The sequence below is a fragment of the Opisthocomus hoazin genome, chromosome 2 (assembly GCF_030867145.1).
Source record: "Opisthocomus hoazin isolate bOpiHoa1 chromosome 2, bOpiHoa1.hap1, whole genome shotgun sequence".
Taxonomy (NCBI): domain Eukaryota; kingdom Metazoa; phylum Chordata; class Aves; order Opisthocomiformes; family Opisthocomidae; genus Opisthocomus; species Opisthocomus hoazin.
In genome coordinates, this window is record NC_134415.1 from 48,272,893 (window position 1) to 48,291,320 (window position 18,428).

Here is an 18,428-nt window from a genome sequence, read left to right on the forward strand (position 1 = left end):
GAAGCTATGAATATAATAAAATTTTCCTTGACACTTTAAGTCATACTTTATTGCCTCTTTAAGAAGCCCTTAAAACTTCCTGTTAAGAAACCAATTATTTCAGTCAGATTTTTAGAAACCTTTTTACCTGAAGTGATCTCACAGAAAAAAACTTGTATCCCTTCACTAGGCAGATGAAAACAGTGCTGGCAATTTCTTCTCTTGGCACCTGGGGTTGTTCTGCTGCTCATGTGTGCTGAAGGGTTGTTTAGTTTGGTCTTCTGAAAACTCTTTGCGTATAATCACTGGTCCTTTCAAATAAGATTTCACAGAACACTGATCTTCATGCTGATATTTGTAAATCTCATGTGAAAGGCAAATCATTTGACTGATTCAATAATTTCATGAAGGGAAAGAAATCCTTGAAGTATTGGCACAATGAGCCTTGGTTCTGACGCTCACCCTGCAAATGATCTGGGGACATGCTTGTATTCAAGACTCAGTTCAAGATTTCCCATGGCAAACATTACATGCTGGCTTGTGTGGGGTTTTTTTTGTTAGTCCTTTTCTTTTAGTTCTCTTGGCATGCCTTCCTTTGTTTCACTGTCACTGCAATGTTCTCAACTGAATAATGAAAGGTGGTTTAATAAGAAATATTGTTAATGTTATCAAAACAGAATTTGCACAGGAAAACATCCTCAAAATGGGAAATAAAGACCTTTTCCTATAGCTTTTTAACTTATTAGAGCACTCTGTAGTACTGTTTGGCACTCAGGAAAGTGGAAGTTTCAGTTCTGAGTGTAAATATTTTCTGCATAAAATTAGTCTGGTACTAAGTTTTGTAGTGAGGCTGACTGGGGTGGCTTTGTATGGGTTTTTTTCTTCATTCTTTTTTACCCCCCTAATGGACATATCTATGCTTTAACTGTGCAACACACCAGCAGAGGTAACTAAATCACCTTTAACGGAACTAGGCTGGACACTGAAAAAAGCCCAAGTGTGGCAAGGGGTCTGTGCTTGAAGAAGTTCAGAGCATTAGCCCATTTTGGATTTCTGTACCCCTGTAATTAATCCAATTCCAAATCTAGAACTGAGGCTAACTTAAACCCCAACATATTTGAAATATTTTTTGCATATTTTTGACTTGATTTGTGTTGCACGCTTTTTTGGGTGTAATATTTGCAAGCATGCCTTTTGAATCAAGAATCAAGTGTGGTTAAATATACCTTGAAGTTATGTGGCTAGTGTTATATCTTTCACCATGTTGTGTTTTTTTGCTGGAAATTTTTGTGGAATAGCAGACTGAAATTCTCTTTTAGTATCTTAAGAATAAACACTCTCAATTTAAGGGCAAACAGGTTTATTCTTGAGTGCTGAAAAGCCTACTGACTGAATTAATTAAAAGCAAACTCACTCCAAAACATCTTCTGCTGTTCAATAAAGAGCGAAGTAAAGAGACAATCTTTGTGGTTCATGTTTTCCTGTGTGTAGCAAACATAAACCAAAAGACAGATTAAGGCATTTTTTTCTATAGCCTCATCCACTTTGAAAGAATAATGGTCAGAGAAAGGTGGAGAGCATTACTTGCATCAAGAGGGTCACTTGGTATGTGTTTTCTAAGCCACTCAATGAAGGTGGTGCTTGGCCGAGCTCCTCTGCTGCTACAGCACAATGAGGTTTGCCATAGTGTGATGAGGACAAAATCTGCTTGAGGCAGCATAATTTCATTTTGTCTGTACTGTTTTCCTACTTCTATTAAAGTCTTTATTTTGGTAGGTGATTTGTAGCGGGGGACGAGGATAGCATTTGAGCTTTTCTGTTGCAAATGCTTAAAGTCCAGACTGAAAAAGAAAACGGAATTAGCAAGGAATGCATGTAATAATTTCATGTTAAGTCATGTCGTGTTCATTTCATGCTTACTTGTATCACATCATGTTATGAATATCCCAGATGGAGCCGTTGCCTTTCAGCTTTACATGTAGGCAATTTTTTCCATTGAAGTTGTGGGGCTGTCTGTCTAGTCACTGCTTTGACATCTGTCATCGTAGTACTGCATTGCTTTGAAAAACCTATTACTTTGGGATATAGTATAGTGTCTCTTAATTGCACCACTTGCTTCTCCTGCCTGAACAGAGCCTACTTTTGTTTCCAGCGTTAATGGTGAGGCCCTACTGGCAGAACGATGCTGTAAATTCTTTGATGGGAGAGGAACTGCTCTGGGATTACATGAGCATACTTGGGCCTTGTATTTTATGATGAGCACGAGTGCTAAAAAGGCTTGGGTTTTGACTTGTGTGACTTCATTCTCTGGCCGGCTGTTGAGGCAGTAGTATAACCATTGCGAACAAGCTCTCTGTGTTCTTTAGCTTCGCACAGATGCTGAGCGATCACTCTCTGCTAAATGCCAGCTATTGAGCACAGACTTCTGCGGCTCCCCAAAGGATCTCTTGGGCTTGGCAAATCCTTCTCCTCTCCCTTTGGAAATATTGTTTTCTGGCTGTCTCTGCTTTCTCGTACTTAAAATATACACCTAACCCACAAAGAGGGATGCTGGTTAACCATTTGCAGTAAACATGTTCTTTACCTTTTTTGGGGCAAATGATGCCATTTAGGTGAAAAATGGCTTAAATATTTTACATAAATGACTTCTAGATATCATAGCTTTTGTGGCTAATGAAACAGTTTTTTGGTTCACCCAAACCAGCTAATTAATCACAGAGAGCAGCTATAAAAGGTACAAATTTCAGATTGAGCACTGCTTATCACTTCAAGCCAAAAAAACCTGACTGTCTCTTTAACTGCTGATAAATGCAATGTGTATCTATATAAAGCAAATAAATACTTCTGAACTGAGGAGCTGTGTCATACGTAGTCATACATAGCATTGCATAATCTATAAAAGATGTTGTCTTGCATTTAAAATATTCAGCTCTGCTAGTCTAGTTTTGGAGACGCATATTAGTAAATAAATTTGGCTGTGGTCTTAGGGGATTAATGTAAGATGAAGTTAAATTAACAGTTGTTTGTTACACACTGAAAACGCACATTTTACATGCAAGTGCATGTAACTAGAGATAGAAAATGAATAAGCTGAGCACATTTGTATACCAAAGTATTAGGCTACATGTGTTCCTTAGGAACAGGGATATTCAGCACATAGGAATATCTGAAGGGAATTCCCTTTCCCATCAATTGAACCTCAGCTATCCCTTTTCAGCACCAATATAATGGGTGTTTATTGTGTAAATCAACTGATAAGATTTACAAATGCAGCTATAAATGTTCTGACTTTTTGTCAGGTGTTTTTTGTTGTTATTCAGTGGTGCACACAGTGCAGTAGCTTCCTTCTTAAAATTCATACAGTTCCTGCTGTGATTGACAGGCTACAGCTTCATTATGCAGTTCACTAGATGGGCCGATTATGGCTATGTGTGTGAATGGGATGGATGAGAGAAATGTGTAATTGATTCTAGCTGTGGTCGGCTGGGCTCGTTCATTAACAGTGTGAATGTACTGCACGCACATCTGTAAGGGAGGAAATTAGAGAAAATTATTTATACTTTTTTGGCTGTTTGGAAGAACTCATTATGCTCATGTTTTTGCCATCCAGTGTCACTTTTACAAAGAACAAGGGAAGAGTAAATTATATCAAAAGTAAATTACATCAGTCTTCCAGGTTGATTTTTGAGGCACAGTTACTTCTCTTCAACCTTTTGCAACTGGAAGTTGTGTTTTGTCTTTGCCCGCACTGCTCTGCCCTTTCTCCATACCAATGTAGACAAACTTGTATGACAAACAGCATGTTAAGATGTATGGATGGATTTCTTAAAAAAAAAAAAGACCAGAGAAAACAAGCCTCACTGGTGATTGTCACGGGCCTGGCTTTAACTGCAAGAATTTCTAACCAAATGCTGTAAAATCAGATGATGAAAAAAAGAGCATTAGATCCTGTAAGTTCTCCTTAGATCAGCCATGTTTTGCAATGCGAATAGTGGAAAAGCCAGTGTAAAGATAAAATGTTGATTCAGCACTAAAGGAGCTCCAAAACACGGTTGTACAGTGTAGATCTGTGCTGATGCTTGCTTTCAACCACTCCTACCTTCTCTTTGGAAGCTATTCTGTAGGAAAAAGTATCTCCTTCACTTATAAATATCGCTTTAAAACTAAGCAGCTTCATTAGCATGAGAAGCAGTTTGATCTATTGCTATGGCCTGATCCCAGATGAGAATATACCTTCCTCTGAGGCTCTCTGCCTCTGTGTGCTATTACAAACATAAGCAAACATCTCTGCTCTGTGTACACGGAGAAAGTCATTTATGAACACATGGATAGCAGCTTTCTTTTTAATGAAGCTTCTTGTCAATGTGCTTAGCTGGAAGACTGACTGTAGTTAAATGAAATACTACAAATGGCAAGTGTGGCATTCTCTGAGAGCTGACTGTTCCTGTTTTTACTCTGTTTACCTGGTTTTGAAGAACAGAAAAACACATTAGAGGATACTTTGGGGAAATGTTCATATCCCTTGCTCCTGTTTAACTTAATGAAGATATACTCGAGCAGGAGAGGAGTTCCACGAGCTCCAAGAAAGAACAGGAGTTGTTTGATACCAGGGATCTCTACCAGGCTTTTCCAGCCAAACTAGATCTTTTTGGAGTTTCTCTGCATTTACCCCTGTTTAAAAATCTTTAGGTGATGAGACCGCTTCTATTTCATGCTGTTGTGTCTCTGCATGCACAGTATATCTTCAGCCCAACATTGTGCTCATCCCCATGGCTGGTGCTCCCATCTGCACTGCCCTCTGCAATTGGTTTGCCTTCTGTGGTGATACTCATCCCTGCACGTCCTGTGGTTGTCCGTTACCATCGTTGAAATCTGACCCAGAAGTCATGTTTGCTTCAGAAAGGCTGTGCACTTCTCTAGGCTGGATGCCCGTTCTGGCCATGGATAGACTGGTGTGGAAGGTGGCAAGTTGTGCTTGCACATCCACGTTTCTTCTCAGCAGGGGTGCTGGAGGTTTGTATTTGGGGCTGGCTGCTGCGGTGGGTGGCCGGAGTAGCAGGGAAGCAGTTCTGCCCCTTCATTTTCTGGTAGACAAATGCCTGTAGACCTCCCCCCTCCAGCACACACCCACGCTCCTCCGTAGTCCAGCTGCATAGCATGCAAATTTCTCCGGCTCTGTGCAGCTGCGAGAGGGGGGAAGGTGCGAGCAGAAAGGAAACTTTATTATGACAGACAAGCTGGAAGATTGATACAGTCCTTATAAATTATATTAAAAATAAAGGGCTCTGCTTCATCCTGTGAAGTCTAATCCTCATATTAACTGCATGGGCTGGGGGGCAGGGGAGAGCTTTTGTATTTTCTGGTTTGTTTGCTTTATACCTGTATAATCTCAAAGGGTTTTGCCTGCCTGCAAACCCTAAGATATTGTGGAATAGCTTGAGCAGAATAATGTATAGTTCAGGCAATCTATGGATGTGCTGATTTTATTGACAATGTACAATAATAAAATTATTACTTTCCTGTTCATCTGCTGGTAATGAAACGGACTAGCACGTTATTAATGCTGCTCTGCTAGTAAAATCTTACTCTCTCATGTGTTTCAGAATAATAATGTGCCTAAGAAAAGAAATTTTTGCCAATGATACTCTGTAAACAATCGCAAAAGTTTTGACATTTTATAAACCAATTCATAACCGTCTTCAGTGTCCTGTCTAAAGAACCACCTGTGATGGGCTTGTAAAAATTTAAATGTAAAAGATATTAATTGCATTAAAGGTTACCTATTTACATGAAGTGTCTGGTGCAGTGGTAGTGTGTTGGCAATGAGGCACCATGAAAATGCTAAATCAGGAAGTTCTGAAAAAAAAAGACAAGAAAAACATTTCCCATTCATTGAGCTGATTTTTTTTAAAATTAGTGTTTAATAATGGAAGACTAAAGGTATGGAATTAAACATTTAATGAGTGAAATGCATCTAGAAATTATACCAAAAGGAGTTTTATACAGAAAGACCCAAGAAAGAATTTTGTCCTTGAGCTGTTCCCCAAACTCCTTGTTGTTAAGTAATAAATTAATGATTTAAGACCTTAAGCTTCAGCTTTTAAGCAGCTGCACCTTGAAATGCAAGTTAACTTAACTTTAGCAGAAACAGGAAAATCTTTTATGATTATTTTATTCTTCTTTTTAAGTTGGTTTTATAGTAATTCCTTTATTTGCTTGTTGGCTGGTTGGTGTTGTGAGTTTGAAATGCATCATGGTACCTGCGATCTTAGTGTCTATAAAATGTAGAATGACTTGCTTGAAATCACATTCACTAGTATTTTCCTTCCCCTTGTTCAGTAATTGCAGTTTGCCTCTCGACTTTTTTTTTTCCTTGAAGTTGCCAACAGCCAAATGCCAACACTTCCAGATAGAAGGCTTCTTTGGAATGTTTCAATCTGAAGGAAACTGCTATAGTCATCATCTGAAATTATGGTCTTTCTTAACAGAAATTATCACACAACCTCATCTCCACAAGCAGAAGGAAATTTGAAACTAGCCATCCAATTTCTTTTTTTCTAGGTGTTAATAGTTCTCAATTTGTTACAGTAGCTAAAATGTGTGTTTAAAAACAAAATAAAACAAAACTCTCTGAACTCTTGAGTGAGGCCATTCTGCTTATTTCAATTATTTGCTATCAGCCTGCTCATCAGTGGATAAAGACTCAACACCTACTTGATGGTTCAGTTGCATGAAATGCTGTACATATGGTTTACTGAAGTCATTGTCTGGCAGCTGTAACATTCAACAGAAATTATCTAACCTGTCTATCTTGTTCCCACAACAGGAGAAAATTACTGGGATCAAAATGGAAAGAAGAGTCATTAACCTTTTATTTACTTTTCAGTAGGGTGGTTTTCTGTAGCAGTTGGGAAGTTTAGCTCCTGTGGGTTTCAGTTTCCCATCACAGCTAATTCCTCTGTTTCTGGGCACTGGGGTGTTCTGGCACGCTTTTATTTGCAGAATATTGATACTTTCTGGCTAATGTAAAGAAAAATTTTGGAAATGTTTATAACATTATGCCTCAGAACATATGCCACCTTTTAGAGATGAGGACTTCACAGATATCGTCTGGATAAAAAAAAAAAAAAAAAAAGAAAGAAAAAGACAGCATACATTTTAATGTTAGTTTGGCCATTTTCACTTGTGCTTGGGTATAGGTTGGAGGGGAAACAATCGTAGACTGCTTAGACAAAGAATAATGGTGTGAATTCTGTGGGATTTGCAAGTAAATTAAAATATTTTGGAGTGTAACAATAGCAGATGTTGCTTGGAAACCTGACCCATATGGGACAGAAACACAACCTATCCGATGGGACCAGTGGTACTGCAGTTGAAAGCATTGGCTTAATCCCTTTTTATGGCAATGCTGCAAAAAAGTAGTGCCACTGTGTGTTGCTGCTGCTGCTGTATGTTGTAGGGGATGATAAGGGAGGCAAAAAAAAAAAAAATTTACCTGGGACCATAACTCTTTCTATTATGTTCGCATGCGCTATAGAAGAATGACGTTTGAAAAGTAAATGTGCTTCCGTACCAGTCAAGTGTAGGGGGAAGAATGGGGAAGGGGGGCGGGGAATTCTGGCACCTTTTAGTTTGTAGAGTTCTTTTCAAATCTGTTTTGCTCCGGGCTTTTTACTTCATTTTTCTTATAGCTTTTTAGAGACTTTGATTGCAGCATCTGATTTCGATGGGTCCAGAGGCATCATATCTAAGATATTTCCTGACTGTTTTTCTTTGTTTATTATAAGTTTCTTCAAATAGGATATTTTGTTTTATGGTGTGGTGTTTCTATCTTCTCTGATGCACGAGGAAAGCATATTCTTTGAATAACTAATACATTCATAGGTCACAACTTCTCTTAAAATGGCTGCTGAGAAAAGACTTAAAATATTAGACAGAAAAGATGACCTGTGTAACATCATTGAAGTTCAGAGGTTTTGTGTAGTGAACTTTCCCAGTGAGAGGACCTTCAAGGGGTGAGAACAACTGAGAGTTTTAAACAGTTGTATAACATTTACCGTTGTACAGCCCTGAAGTTTTAGGGTATTTATGAAAACATTTAATCTATCCTGCATGTGGATTTCACTACACATATAACAAATGTTCAGTGCATTTTCCTCATTTTTTCCTTCAGTTCAAACACTTCAAAATTTAGCCTTTACTGTTCTTCATTTAATTATCAAAGACATATCTTATTACATGGTTTCCAGTTATAATGATTTTCTTACAATGTTATTCCTACCTTTGTGTCTAGGTACAATATGAGATTGGATTGACTTGTGATAAATAAACCCCCTTAGGATCTCTAATTTTTTTATATCGTATTTCTTGCAGATGTGATCCATACTGTTGGGCCAATTGCAAGAGGCCATCTCACTGACACTCATAAAGAAAACCTGGCAAATTGCTATAAATCCTCTCTGAAACTGGCAAAAGAAAACAACATCAGATCAATTGTAAGTACTTTATGATAACACGTAATTTTTTTCTAATTTGGATCTTTGTTTTCTTGCTGTAGAATTGTTATAAATATAATGGCTGGCTTCCAGAAGGATTTTTTGCTGTATGTGATGTGAAAAAGCAAGAAATTCAATATCATTTGGCCAAAATAGTTTCTAGAGAAAGGGATATGGTTATTTTAGGGAGCAAGGAAAGTTGGCCTTGCGGTAGGTTAAAAACAACTGAATCAGTAAGGGAGGGAGCTGTTCCCTTGGCTCGCTTTTACAAAGTATTATTGATGAAAAAAAAAGGTCTAGGAAGCCACTGGTCTTGTGAATAACTGCATGTAATATTGCCTGTTAAATAGCTGAGAAGTGATTCTTTTGTTGCTTGTTCTGCTCATTGATGTGTGATTCCTAAAAATAAAGGTATTGGTCAAGCGGCAATGTTTATAGCACCCGCTCACCAAAATCCGTCATAAAATAGCCTGTTATGTGATCTTCCATTGAACAATAAAGGTTGTTTGATTGCTTGAAATACATGTTACACTTTTGTACCTCAAAAGGCCAGATTTTCAAAGGCTGCAGAGTAAAGGAGCTGTTCCCTCTCTAGCTCTGGAGCTTTGATTCTTTGGCTCAAACTGTAGTAGTTGAAGTCTTTAGAAACCATAAATGTTTAATCAAGTTATTGACTGGGCATGACTTCACACCTTTTGGGACATTTTGACTGGTTGTGTGATAGCACATATGTTCGGCAACTTAGAATGCACACTTAATGTAAAAAATGTTAACTGAACCAATGGTATTATATTGGGGTGAAATGCTCCATAAAGGAAAGCTATTAACATAAAAAAATCACAAGTAAATAAAAGTAAATAAATAAGAAAATAAAGCTTTTTGAGGAGAGGGGCAGGACAGGTGTGGGGCTTTGAGCCTGAGTTAGATGTAGGCTTCAGAGCTAAATCTGATGAATATTGCTTCTTTCTTTCTTTGTGGAGTACTTTGTGCTTTTTACACTTTTTCTGCTGATAAAGTTCTCTCTGCGCTTCTTAAAATGCTGTCCAGGGAACCCTCTGTTTGCCATTATCCAGCCATGAGAGAGAGGCGATACCTAATTTAGTTGTTACTTTTTTTTTTTCAATACTGTGCACATAAATTAGGACTGAAACCAACGGGGGGGGGGGGGGGCAACATTTTGAACTCTTCTCTGGTATTGTTTAAACATACAAGGATGTTCCTTTGTCCTGCTGTGATGCTCACTGGAGGCAGTAAGATCTCTGTGCTGTTGCTCCTGTTTTCTTCCTCGTTCTTGCCTTTAGACTCTGGGCAATTATATGCTGCTTCTGGGGCATTCAGGTTAGTGAGAATAAAGTTCCTAACATGAGGAAGAGGGGAAAAAAATGGTGTAAAAATTAAGAATATTGAAATAACAAAGGAAAACCTGTAGCGCGTATTGGTCAATGCTGGTGATGCTTCCATTTGCTGCAATTCTTTAATTTTAGGCCATTCTAGATGGTAGCTTGGTATTTAAAATGGAATAATAAAGAGTGGTTATTCTCAAGGGTTTCATGGAAGCTAGCCTGATAGTTTAGTAAGAAAAGATGACCATGGGAGAAATCATCCATGGATTACTTCCTTGTTGATTAAGAGCTGCTCGCTGTGCACCTGTTTGAGATAAAAAAATGCTCAACACCCAGACTTGCAGAACACAGCTGCACAAGCTGAACAGGAGCCAAGAGCCATTCATTCATACCAGTGTTAAGAAGCTTAGTAAGCAATATGAATTTTAAAGTCCACATGACAGATCATGGACGGTTCTGAAAAGCCCTAAGTCCAGTGATTTCAGTGATGCTTTGGGAAGTAAAGGCTACTTGAGTGTCTACCCTAATGAACAAATCAAGCCTGGAGCAAAGTAAAACGTATCATTCATTCAATTAAGGAGCAGTAGATTACTCTGAATCTGAAGAAAAATCACAAATTGCAAGTGGGTTTCACAAGATCTGGTACAGTAGACATAGACAGAAAGAAGAAAAAAAATAATAAACGTATCTACAGGCTTCCAAGCCTTGCAGAGACTCAATAGAGAGAACGGAAGTACTCAGATTGACTTGAATATGCAATATCCGAGTGTGGACTGCATTATGGCAACAGATGTATTTAAAATAGGGATAAGATCAACAAAAACTGGGGAAAAAGTTACTCGTGTAAAATAAGTAACAGAAAATTAGCTGTGCTGATTGATGACATGTTTTGGCCTGTTTAGCAAGAAGGTGAAATGAGCATGGGAAAGAAGAAAATGAGGAATTTTAGAATAGGTACCGAGTAAAAGCAGGAAGAGCAATATATGTGTGGCATAAATAATTAGGTATTGATGATAGCAAGTCGTCATATTCTAAAAGAATTAACTAAACTAGAAAGCATCAGAGCATCAGCAGCAGTAGTAAGTGAGAAGGAAGCAAAAAGGCTTGAAAGGATTGTAACAGCCTGAATGTGTTACTTATCTTCAAAACAGAAAGAACAGTAAGTCTAGGAATTAATACTAAAAGGGGGGGGGGGACAACCACTACAATTCAAATTGTTTTGAACATGAATTTATGTCATAGGAATTAGAATAGCTGGAGGCATTATGAATGAAGAGTAATGATGAATGGCAGTGTATCAAGTTGGGCAGAAGTGTGCAGGGTGACTCAGGGTGCACCACTAAACACAGTTTCATTTAACGTCTTTAGTAAAGATTTTTGAAGAGTACATAAACAGCTCATTAATTACATTTATAAATGATGCTACATTAGACAGTGTTGCAAACACTAGAAACGGACAGAGATATATGATGACAATTGATTACAGAGACTGCGAATATAACCTCATTCAGCATCCGCTACAGCACCAGCAGGGAGATTTTGTCTCCACTTGAGTGGAAGATAGGTCAGAACCAGAGCTGACAGCTACAGTGTAACTTGGTGTGGGAAAAGATGAAGTAGCATAGGGTAGGGAAAAATAACCCGGTCCACAAATAATAAAACAGAGAAGTGTGCTGGAAAACCAGCATAGTGAGGAAATGGTCTTGCACAATAGCCTCGAGTTAGATCTACTTAGAGCAGACACTGGTTTTGTGTCAGTATTACATGTTGTTGGACTGCCTATAGCGAAATAGTGGATGCTATAGATGTTGTAGTTTCTGTTCTAAATGGACTGGGGAGAACAGTAATGAGATTCAGAATAGGTCAAAACTCACACAGGTGTATGTAGATGTTTTACATACTGAGGAAGGGAAGCAATGATCTTGAAATACTGTGTAAATTGTGAGATGGAGTTTCATGGAAGGGGAGAGAGAAGAATGTCATTGTGTGTATGACAATGACCATTAAATGGTGTAGCTGATATTAATGGGGGTTGTGTTCATGTCCAAGGTGTCCAGGCATGGATGAGAGCAAGTCTGTGCTAACTCTTGGGGGAGCACTGAAATCTCGTCTGAAAATGTTATAATCTCGGTATATAAAATAAGGTGCAATGGATAAAACCAGAAATGAGATGAGGGACTGTAATGAAACACTAGTCAGCCTGATTGCCAAGGTTCATAATTCACCAACAGCGCAGCCATGGGTGAAGATTTGCATAGCCGTTAAAGCAGAAAAAAGAGCCTCAGGAACAAATTTGATCCTCCACAGGATTGTTCAGAGAAATCCAACAGCCCCGACATTTGTCTCCCATGCCTGTTTTCTCAGGCCTTTTATGTTCGAGGCTTCAAATGCCATGTCAGCTATTTTCATATAGGAGTTTGTTTCTCCCGAGTCATCTACTCTATCTACCTTTTAAGTTACCACAGTAAAGTTTACATTTGCGTCTGTACTTCTTATCTGGTATTCCCAAAAATATGTATCACTTTTTCCTTAGCACTTGTTTATGTCGCTGTGCCTATTGTAGGACACTTGAGCTGCTCTCTGGCTGTTTGTGTCATCATTGATGCTGTGTGAGCCTTTTGTGTTGGATGAGTATAATTTATATAATCCATTGTCTGGTTAAGAGGATACTTGAGACATTATTTCTGTTTATCTCCACTTAAGTCAGTACAGATAAACAGGAGGAAAAATATTTAAAATAATACAAGACATTTATTTTAGGAGTAAATAGTTGGCATTTAAGCAAATTAAGTTTCTTAAATGCTCAGAATAATTTCCTAATAATGTAAAAAATTGTATTTTGAAGTTGGTCTCTTTGACACACTAGGAGCAATTGCTATCCTGCATCAATTAAATCCCCACTGCCTGAAACACAGGGAATACATTGTAGGCACCAAATCTTCACTGAAAGAAGAAATGGCAAAAATATTCAAATAGATGAGTCTTCGGTTTCCTTTATTGCTTTTCTAATTAAGAGTCTTACAGGCCAATTAATTGTTAGGTTATCAAGCAGCCTAGGGGAGTTGTAATCACTCTTTTCAGGGATTAACAGGTCCCCTGTTTACACGTTGTTTGAAATTGTTTGCTCTGTGTGCTCTGACTTCTTCGCAGGACCCTCCTGTCCTGCTTTCTTTACATACACTGCTTTGAAGCCATCTGATTCCCTGGAACTTCTCCGAACATCAGGCACTTCCCTGCCACATGCTGTATTCAGACTTTGCTTGTGGTTGAAAAAATCTCAATCGATTGATGTCAGTCGAAGCTGGGATTGCAGTTAAACAGCCACGTTCTGCACTGCACAGAAAAAGAAGAAAAGATGCTGTGCATTGTTGTGGGTGCGATCCAAGTCAGAAGGGCTGTAGTGTGTTTGCAGAGAGGGCAGTTGGTGCTGATCCCGCACGCAAACGGCAGGGCACGCTTCCTCTGCGATGGTTATGGGAATGGACTATAGCTCTGCTGTTATTTAGGACTGTGTTCAGCTTTGCAGTCTTCAGGATCACTTCGTGTTGGCAGGGGGTGAATTACAAAGCTTTAACAAGAAGCATTTCTTTAGACCGTGCTCTCTGAACTCTGCCTCTAGGGAGAATTATGGCTGGGGGGGAGGTTAGAGGAAATCCTCAAAGAATGCAGCTTTGTGAGTTGCAGAAGGCAGCCTGCTTACCACCAAAAAAAACGTTAACAGGGTTAAATACTGATGCCGTGAAAAGCCGGAATTGAAGACTCAATAGTCGGCAGACTATTAAGCAGGTATTCTTTATTACGGCGCCGGGCACACGGGGGATCTCTCCTCCAAACGTGTGCACAGTTACTAGGTATTTATGCTATGTTAACATACATATTAATTACATTTCCAAGAAATGTTTATCATAGTAATGTTTTTTCCGAGAACTCATTGATATATGGTAATGTCCGTCGCACATGTTTGTTTGGCGTCTCTCGGCAGGGGTCTTCAGATTATCCTGCAGCCTCCTTATCTCTGTAGTTTGCATACCTGTTCTCCCAAGGCCCAGGGCGCCTAAAGGGATTATTCAGGAGTCCCTTGTCTTGCAACCGCCCCAATTATTCACAAAGAACCAAGACTTGTTTTGGTTGTGCAATGATTCTGACCACCTGAAGTGATAACATCCCCTACATGATACATTTGTTACATTTACAGTTATCAATACAAAACACAGAAATTTTTCTATTGGATCCCTAGAGTCAGGTAAGGAAGAGTTCACGCTGTTCTAGAAGCTTGCCAGATTATTTCACTGTTGCATAAAAAAACACGCACCAAAAATATCAGTCTGTCTTTCTTCCTGGATGTTTGTGCCATCAATGAAAAAGGTAGGCCTGCTCCAGGGAAAGTCTGTTAGCTGACCTTTACTTCTCATCACAACCACCTGTCTAAAGGAGATAAAGTCAAAAGGCCATTTAGAAATATCTCAGAAGTAAGAGGACCTATTCAATGGCTGAATTGCTTATCTCCAGGTTGAGTGGAAAAGCCCTCACTTGGCAGTGGAATGGCCAGTGACCTTTAATAATGGGATATTTCTGGGAGAGTAGGTTGTCTCTTTTGACTGTGGATAGAGTGGGTCCCTTCTGTGCACACAGTTTATGATGCACTTTGGTTTAGGGTTAGTACAAAGGTATGCTAAATAAGGTCCAGGCGTGCTCTTTGAAACCCACATTGTGAATCCATTTCTGGTGTCTTAAATCAGTGTTCACAATACATATAACTAGCTGTGCATATGCAGTCCTTTAAAATTGAAGTATTATTTGAGGCTTTATTAGATAAATATTCCTTTCACATAAATATTAATATACAGGGAGTTCTAACTCATTCTTTTGTAGGTGTTTTTCATAAACAAGTGTCATTTACTTTAATTTTATTTGTTGTCCTGGTATTGGCCAAGTAAGTATCAATACTAATATAACTCTTTGTATAGAAACACAACCTTTTAATTATTCAGAGCAATGTGTAAAAATACATCAAGAAAGGTACCTGAAACTTATATGTTTATAACTTACCAAATTGTCTTTTTAAGTGATTTAAATATTTGTCTTCACCGGTAATTGTGGATTTTAGAAATAGACTTTGCAGCTATGCACTCATATTCTTGGTATTTGTATTCATCTTTAAAAGGAAGGTGTACTTCTGATAGGCTGCACTGTTTCTTTGAGCTTCATTTGAGTGTAGACATACTTAGCCACTATCATGCCTGAATCTTCAATTCTAACTCATGGACTTAAATTTTTAATATTAATTTCAAACCCAGAGTGTTTTCAGCTCCTCCTATTCTACATTATAACATTCATCAAAGAAGAATTTTACTTGTATTGTAGAAAAGCACTTAGAACAGTGTGCTATAATATATTGGTCTAACAGATTGTTTTACAGTTTTGCCTTTACCTCCCTTGTTCTCTCATGATGCAAAGTTATGTTTTAGGGAAAACATAAAGTTATTGCTTTTTTTCCTGCTGAGAATGTTGCCATAGCAAAGAGTTATAAGTCTGAAATTCCTGAAGGTTGACTTTATTCTATCATTTGGTTTTCTGAGATAGATTCATATCCATCAGTCAGAAGAGTTGCTTTGGAAGGAAATTTCCACAGCATCATAAATCCACTTAAATTTGTTTCTTTGAAACACTTGTTTAACTTGTAAGCTATGATATGACTGATCTTACATTTTCAAAATTAATTTCCTCTCCAGCTTAGCCTGCCTCTTTTATTTTGTGTGTTATTTTTTTCCTTTCTTCAATATTTTCCAGATAATATCTTTAAAGATTGATCTACTGCATTAAGTTTTTAAGCTTGCTGAAGTACCACTCTGGCTTTTTACACCTGCATCAGATGTGGAGATCCGTTTGGTTACAGAAATTACTGTAGCTGGTCATGCTTTTGTTAATGCAAAGTGAACCTGTTGCTGTGTTGCATGCATTCCCAGCCATTTCTTCCAAAATCACTTTGGTAAATTGAATTGCAATCATGTTTCTTCAATAAGAATTTCATTAAATGAGATGTGTTGAGCAACATCAAGTGTAAGTCGTTTCACCTAAACAGAGATATTCATTCAACTGAGAAAGGCTGAGGAATGATTGTAGCCCTATGCAAAGGTTTCTCGGAGAATAAGCTGGAGTTTTGTAGTGGATCATGCACTGGAAGTGAGTTGACAACGTCACCCTGTTGTGGGGAAAACCAAGAAAGGGGCAGCTGTAGAGTGACAATTACACAGGAAGGATCTGTGACATTACCTATTGTGCAACTTTAGTAGAGCAAACCAGACTGTTGTGTCAAGTGTGAGGAACTGGATACAATTTTTCAGCCAGGGATAATTGTGGAGGTAGAAAGAGCACGAAGAGTAGAGTGAAAGAAAAAAGGTTTTTTCTGTCCAGAGAATAGAAGACTAAAGGTGAGGAGAGGAAGACAGAAGAAAAAAAATTAATGCATAAAAGGCTATTGAAGAGTAAAACTTAATAAATTGTTGTCTGTCTGCGGATGTAGTACCAGAAGTAACACCTTGAATTTATAGGAATGGAGTTTCAGGTTAGAGATTATGAGGAATTTCCTAGTTGGAAGGATGGTAAAGTATTGGGAAAATTGTTCAGGCAAGTTATGGCTCCATCAGTGGCTGCACATGGACCATCACTAGCATTTGTTGAAACCCACGTTCTTAATGCATTAAATGCTGCCAGAATGTTGAGTGTTATAGACGCTCCTGCTCAATTGAGAAGCCAATTTTTCATTAATCAAAGTGAATTTGTTAGCAAGCGATAAAAGAGGAAAACAGCGCTGGGTGACCGGGGAGTCAGTGCTCTGCCAACGGTCCACGCCAATAACGGATGCAACCCCTCTTTTTATAGAGTTCCTATTTCCTGCATATGTGACTTTTGGTATTCTCTGCGTTATGTTTGCGCTTGCGCGACTAGTTGCTAGGTGGTCGTTGTCTGCCTCTTGGTGGTCGTTGTCTGCCTCTTGGTGGTCGTTGGGATGAAGGCCGAAGTCTTTCTCAGGCATCCTGCTGTCTGCTCATTCATTCCCCAAGCCATTCTTTTGCTTATCAGCAGACGGGCCATTCCCTTACTTATTGTTCACTCCTCCGGATGTCTGTGGCTCCAGCTTAAGTTGCAAAAGAAACTCTAACACCCACATGCGATTTCATGAACAAAGTTAACCCATTCATCACAGGGTTTCTTCTCTTTCTCCTTCAGCCGGTTTGAGAACAAATTTTATATGTATACATTTATTACATTGAGCTTCAGCAGCAAGGTGGCTGCACCCTGAACTGGTGGAATAAAAAGGAAATGACTTGTTCAGGAATAAATTCTGCAAGTTTGTGTATGTGATGTGTTCAACGTGATTTTTGCCCGTCACCCTGTGGGAATCCTGTGCTTAAAAGGATGAAGCTTTCTAGAAACACTGCCTGTTGGCTTGGTAATTGGGTAACTGTCTCATTAGGGAAGGACAAAGTACAAATCTGTCACAGTAGACCAAGATGCTAGTTATATGAGACAGCTCATAAAAACTAGGGATTGCTGGAAAGTCTACATAATAAAGTACAGGGGAAGAGAATGAATTCTGTTTCACTGCAGAGGAAATTCTACTGAAAAAAAATACTTGTTGATTGAAAAAGAAAAATATTGTAAAAATAGACTTGAGGAATGCTTATTTGCATGCAAATCTTGACTGTCTGGAGTCAAGTGTATGCGATGCTTGTCATTATTTGAATAGGAAGTTCGTGTAAGTTGATGGCAAATACAAACTCTGAACAAAGTTCTTGCATCTGATGGGCTGTGGCCATCAGGCTCTGTGCAGAGTCATCAGTGTCCTTCTACTTTACTTTTCTTCCATTGATCTATTTCCTATCATCTTGTTCGCAGTTTGTAGGCTCTTTTGGAGGGCTTGTATTTGCTTTATAAGGAGTGTCTGTGTGTGCTATGAAGGTGTTAAGACTCATGGGAATTGGAAAATAATAGTTGAGATGGTAAATTTATTTTTTTGCTCGTTTTTTACATGGACTGCAGTGGCAGTCTCCATCACCAGAAGTGTAATCAAATTCTGCTGGAATTAGGAGTTGCTTGTTCACAGGTTTTCATCATGGGGGTACCCTCCGTGATGCCTAGAAATGTATGAATGGCTGTCTGGCAGATAGTGACTTGTCACTACCAGGTTTTGTTCCTCGCATTTTAATGGTGAGGAAAAGAACAAATGATGCTGCATTTTAGCACTGCATGGTGCTCACATGGTCCCTGTCACTTGACATTTTTCATCTGAGAACATTATCAGAGTGAGACACTTCTGTACATCCTGTTTTTTTATTTAAATATTGCCTTAATTTATCTGTACAAAGAAAAAACTACCACGTGAAATTTGTATCTGAGTTTTTACCTGAAATTAGTCCATTTTTCAAACAGCAATTTAAAAAATTGATTATTTTGAATATTGTTTTTGATATTTACATAGCTAATATAAAGCAATAAAAAAATTAAGAGCATAAATTATTCTGTGTATCAGATGGGCATCATAATACTTGGTTAAAAAAAATCATTACAGCATAATATCTACTTAGGATCAGAGTAAAATATATTAGAA

The 18,428-nt window shown here is 38.4% G+C and overlaps 1 protein-coding gene across 7 annotated transcripts in view; it reads left to right on the forward strand.

Annotated features, from left to right (window-relative positions):
* The window catches only part of MACROD2 (mono-ADP ribosylhydrolase 2), a 975,983-nt gene that overhangs the window by 576,316 nt on the left and 381,239 nt on the right, over nt 1-18,428 (forward strand). For all 7 annotated transcript variants that reach the window (XM_075413509.1, XM_075413505.1, XM_075413506.1 and 4 more), the window contains exon 6: nt 8,353-8,474. In XM_075413509.1, the coding sequence (XP_075269624.1) occupies nt 8,353-8,474 (122 nt within the window). The remainder of the gene's footprint in view (nt 1-8,352; nt 8,475-18,428) is intronic.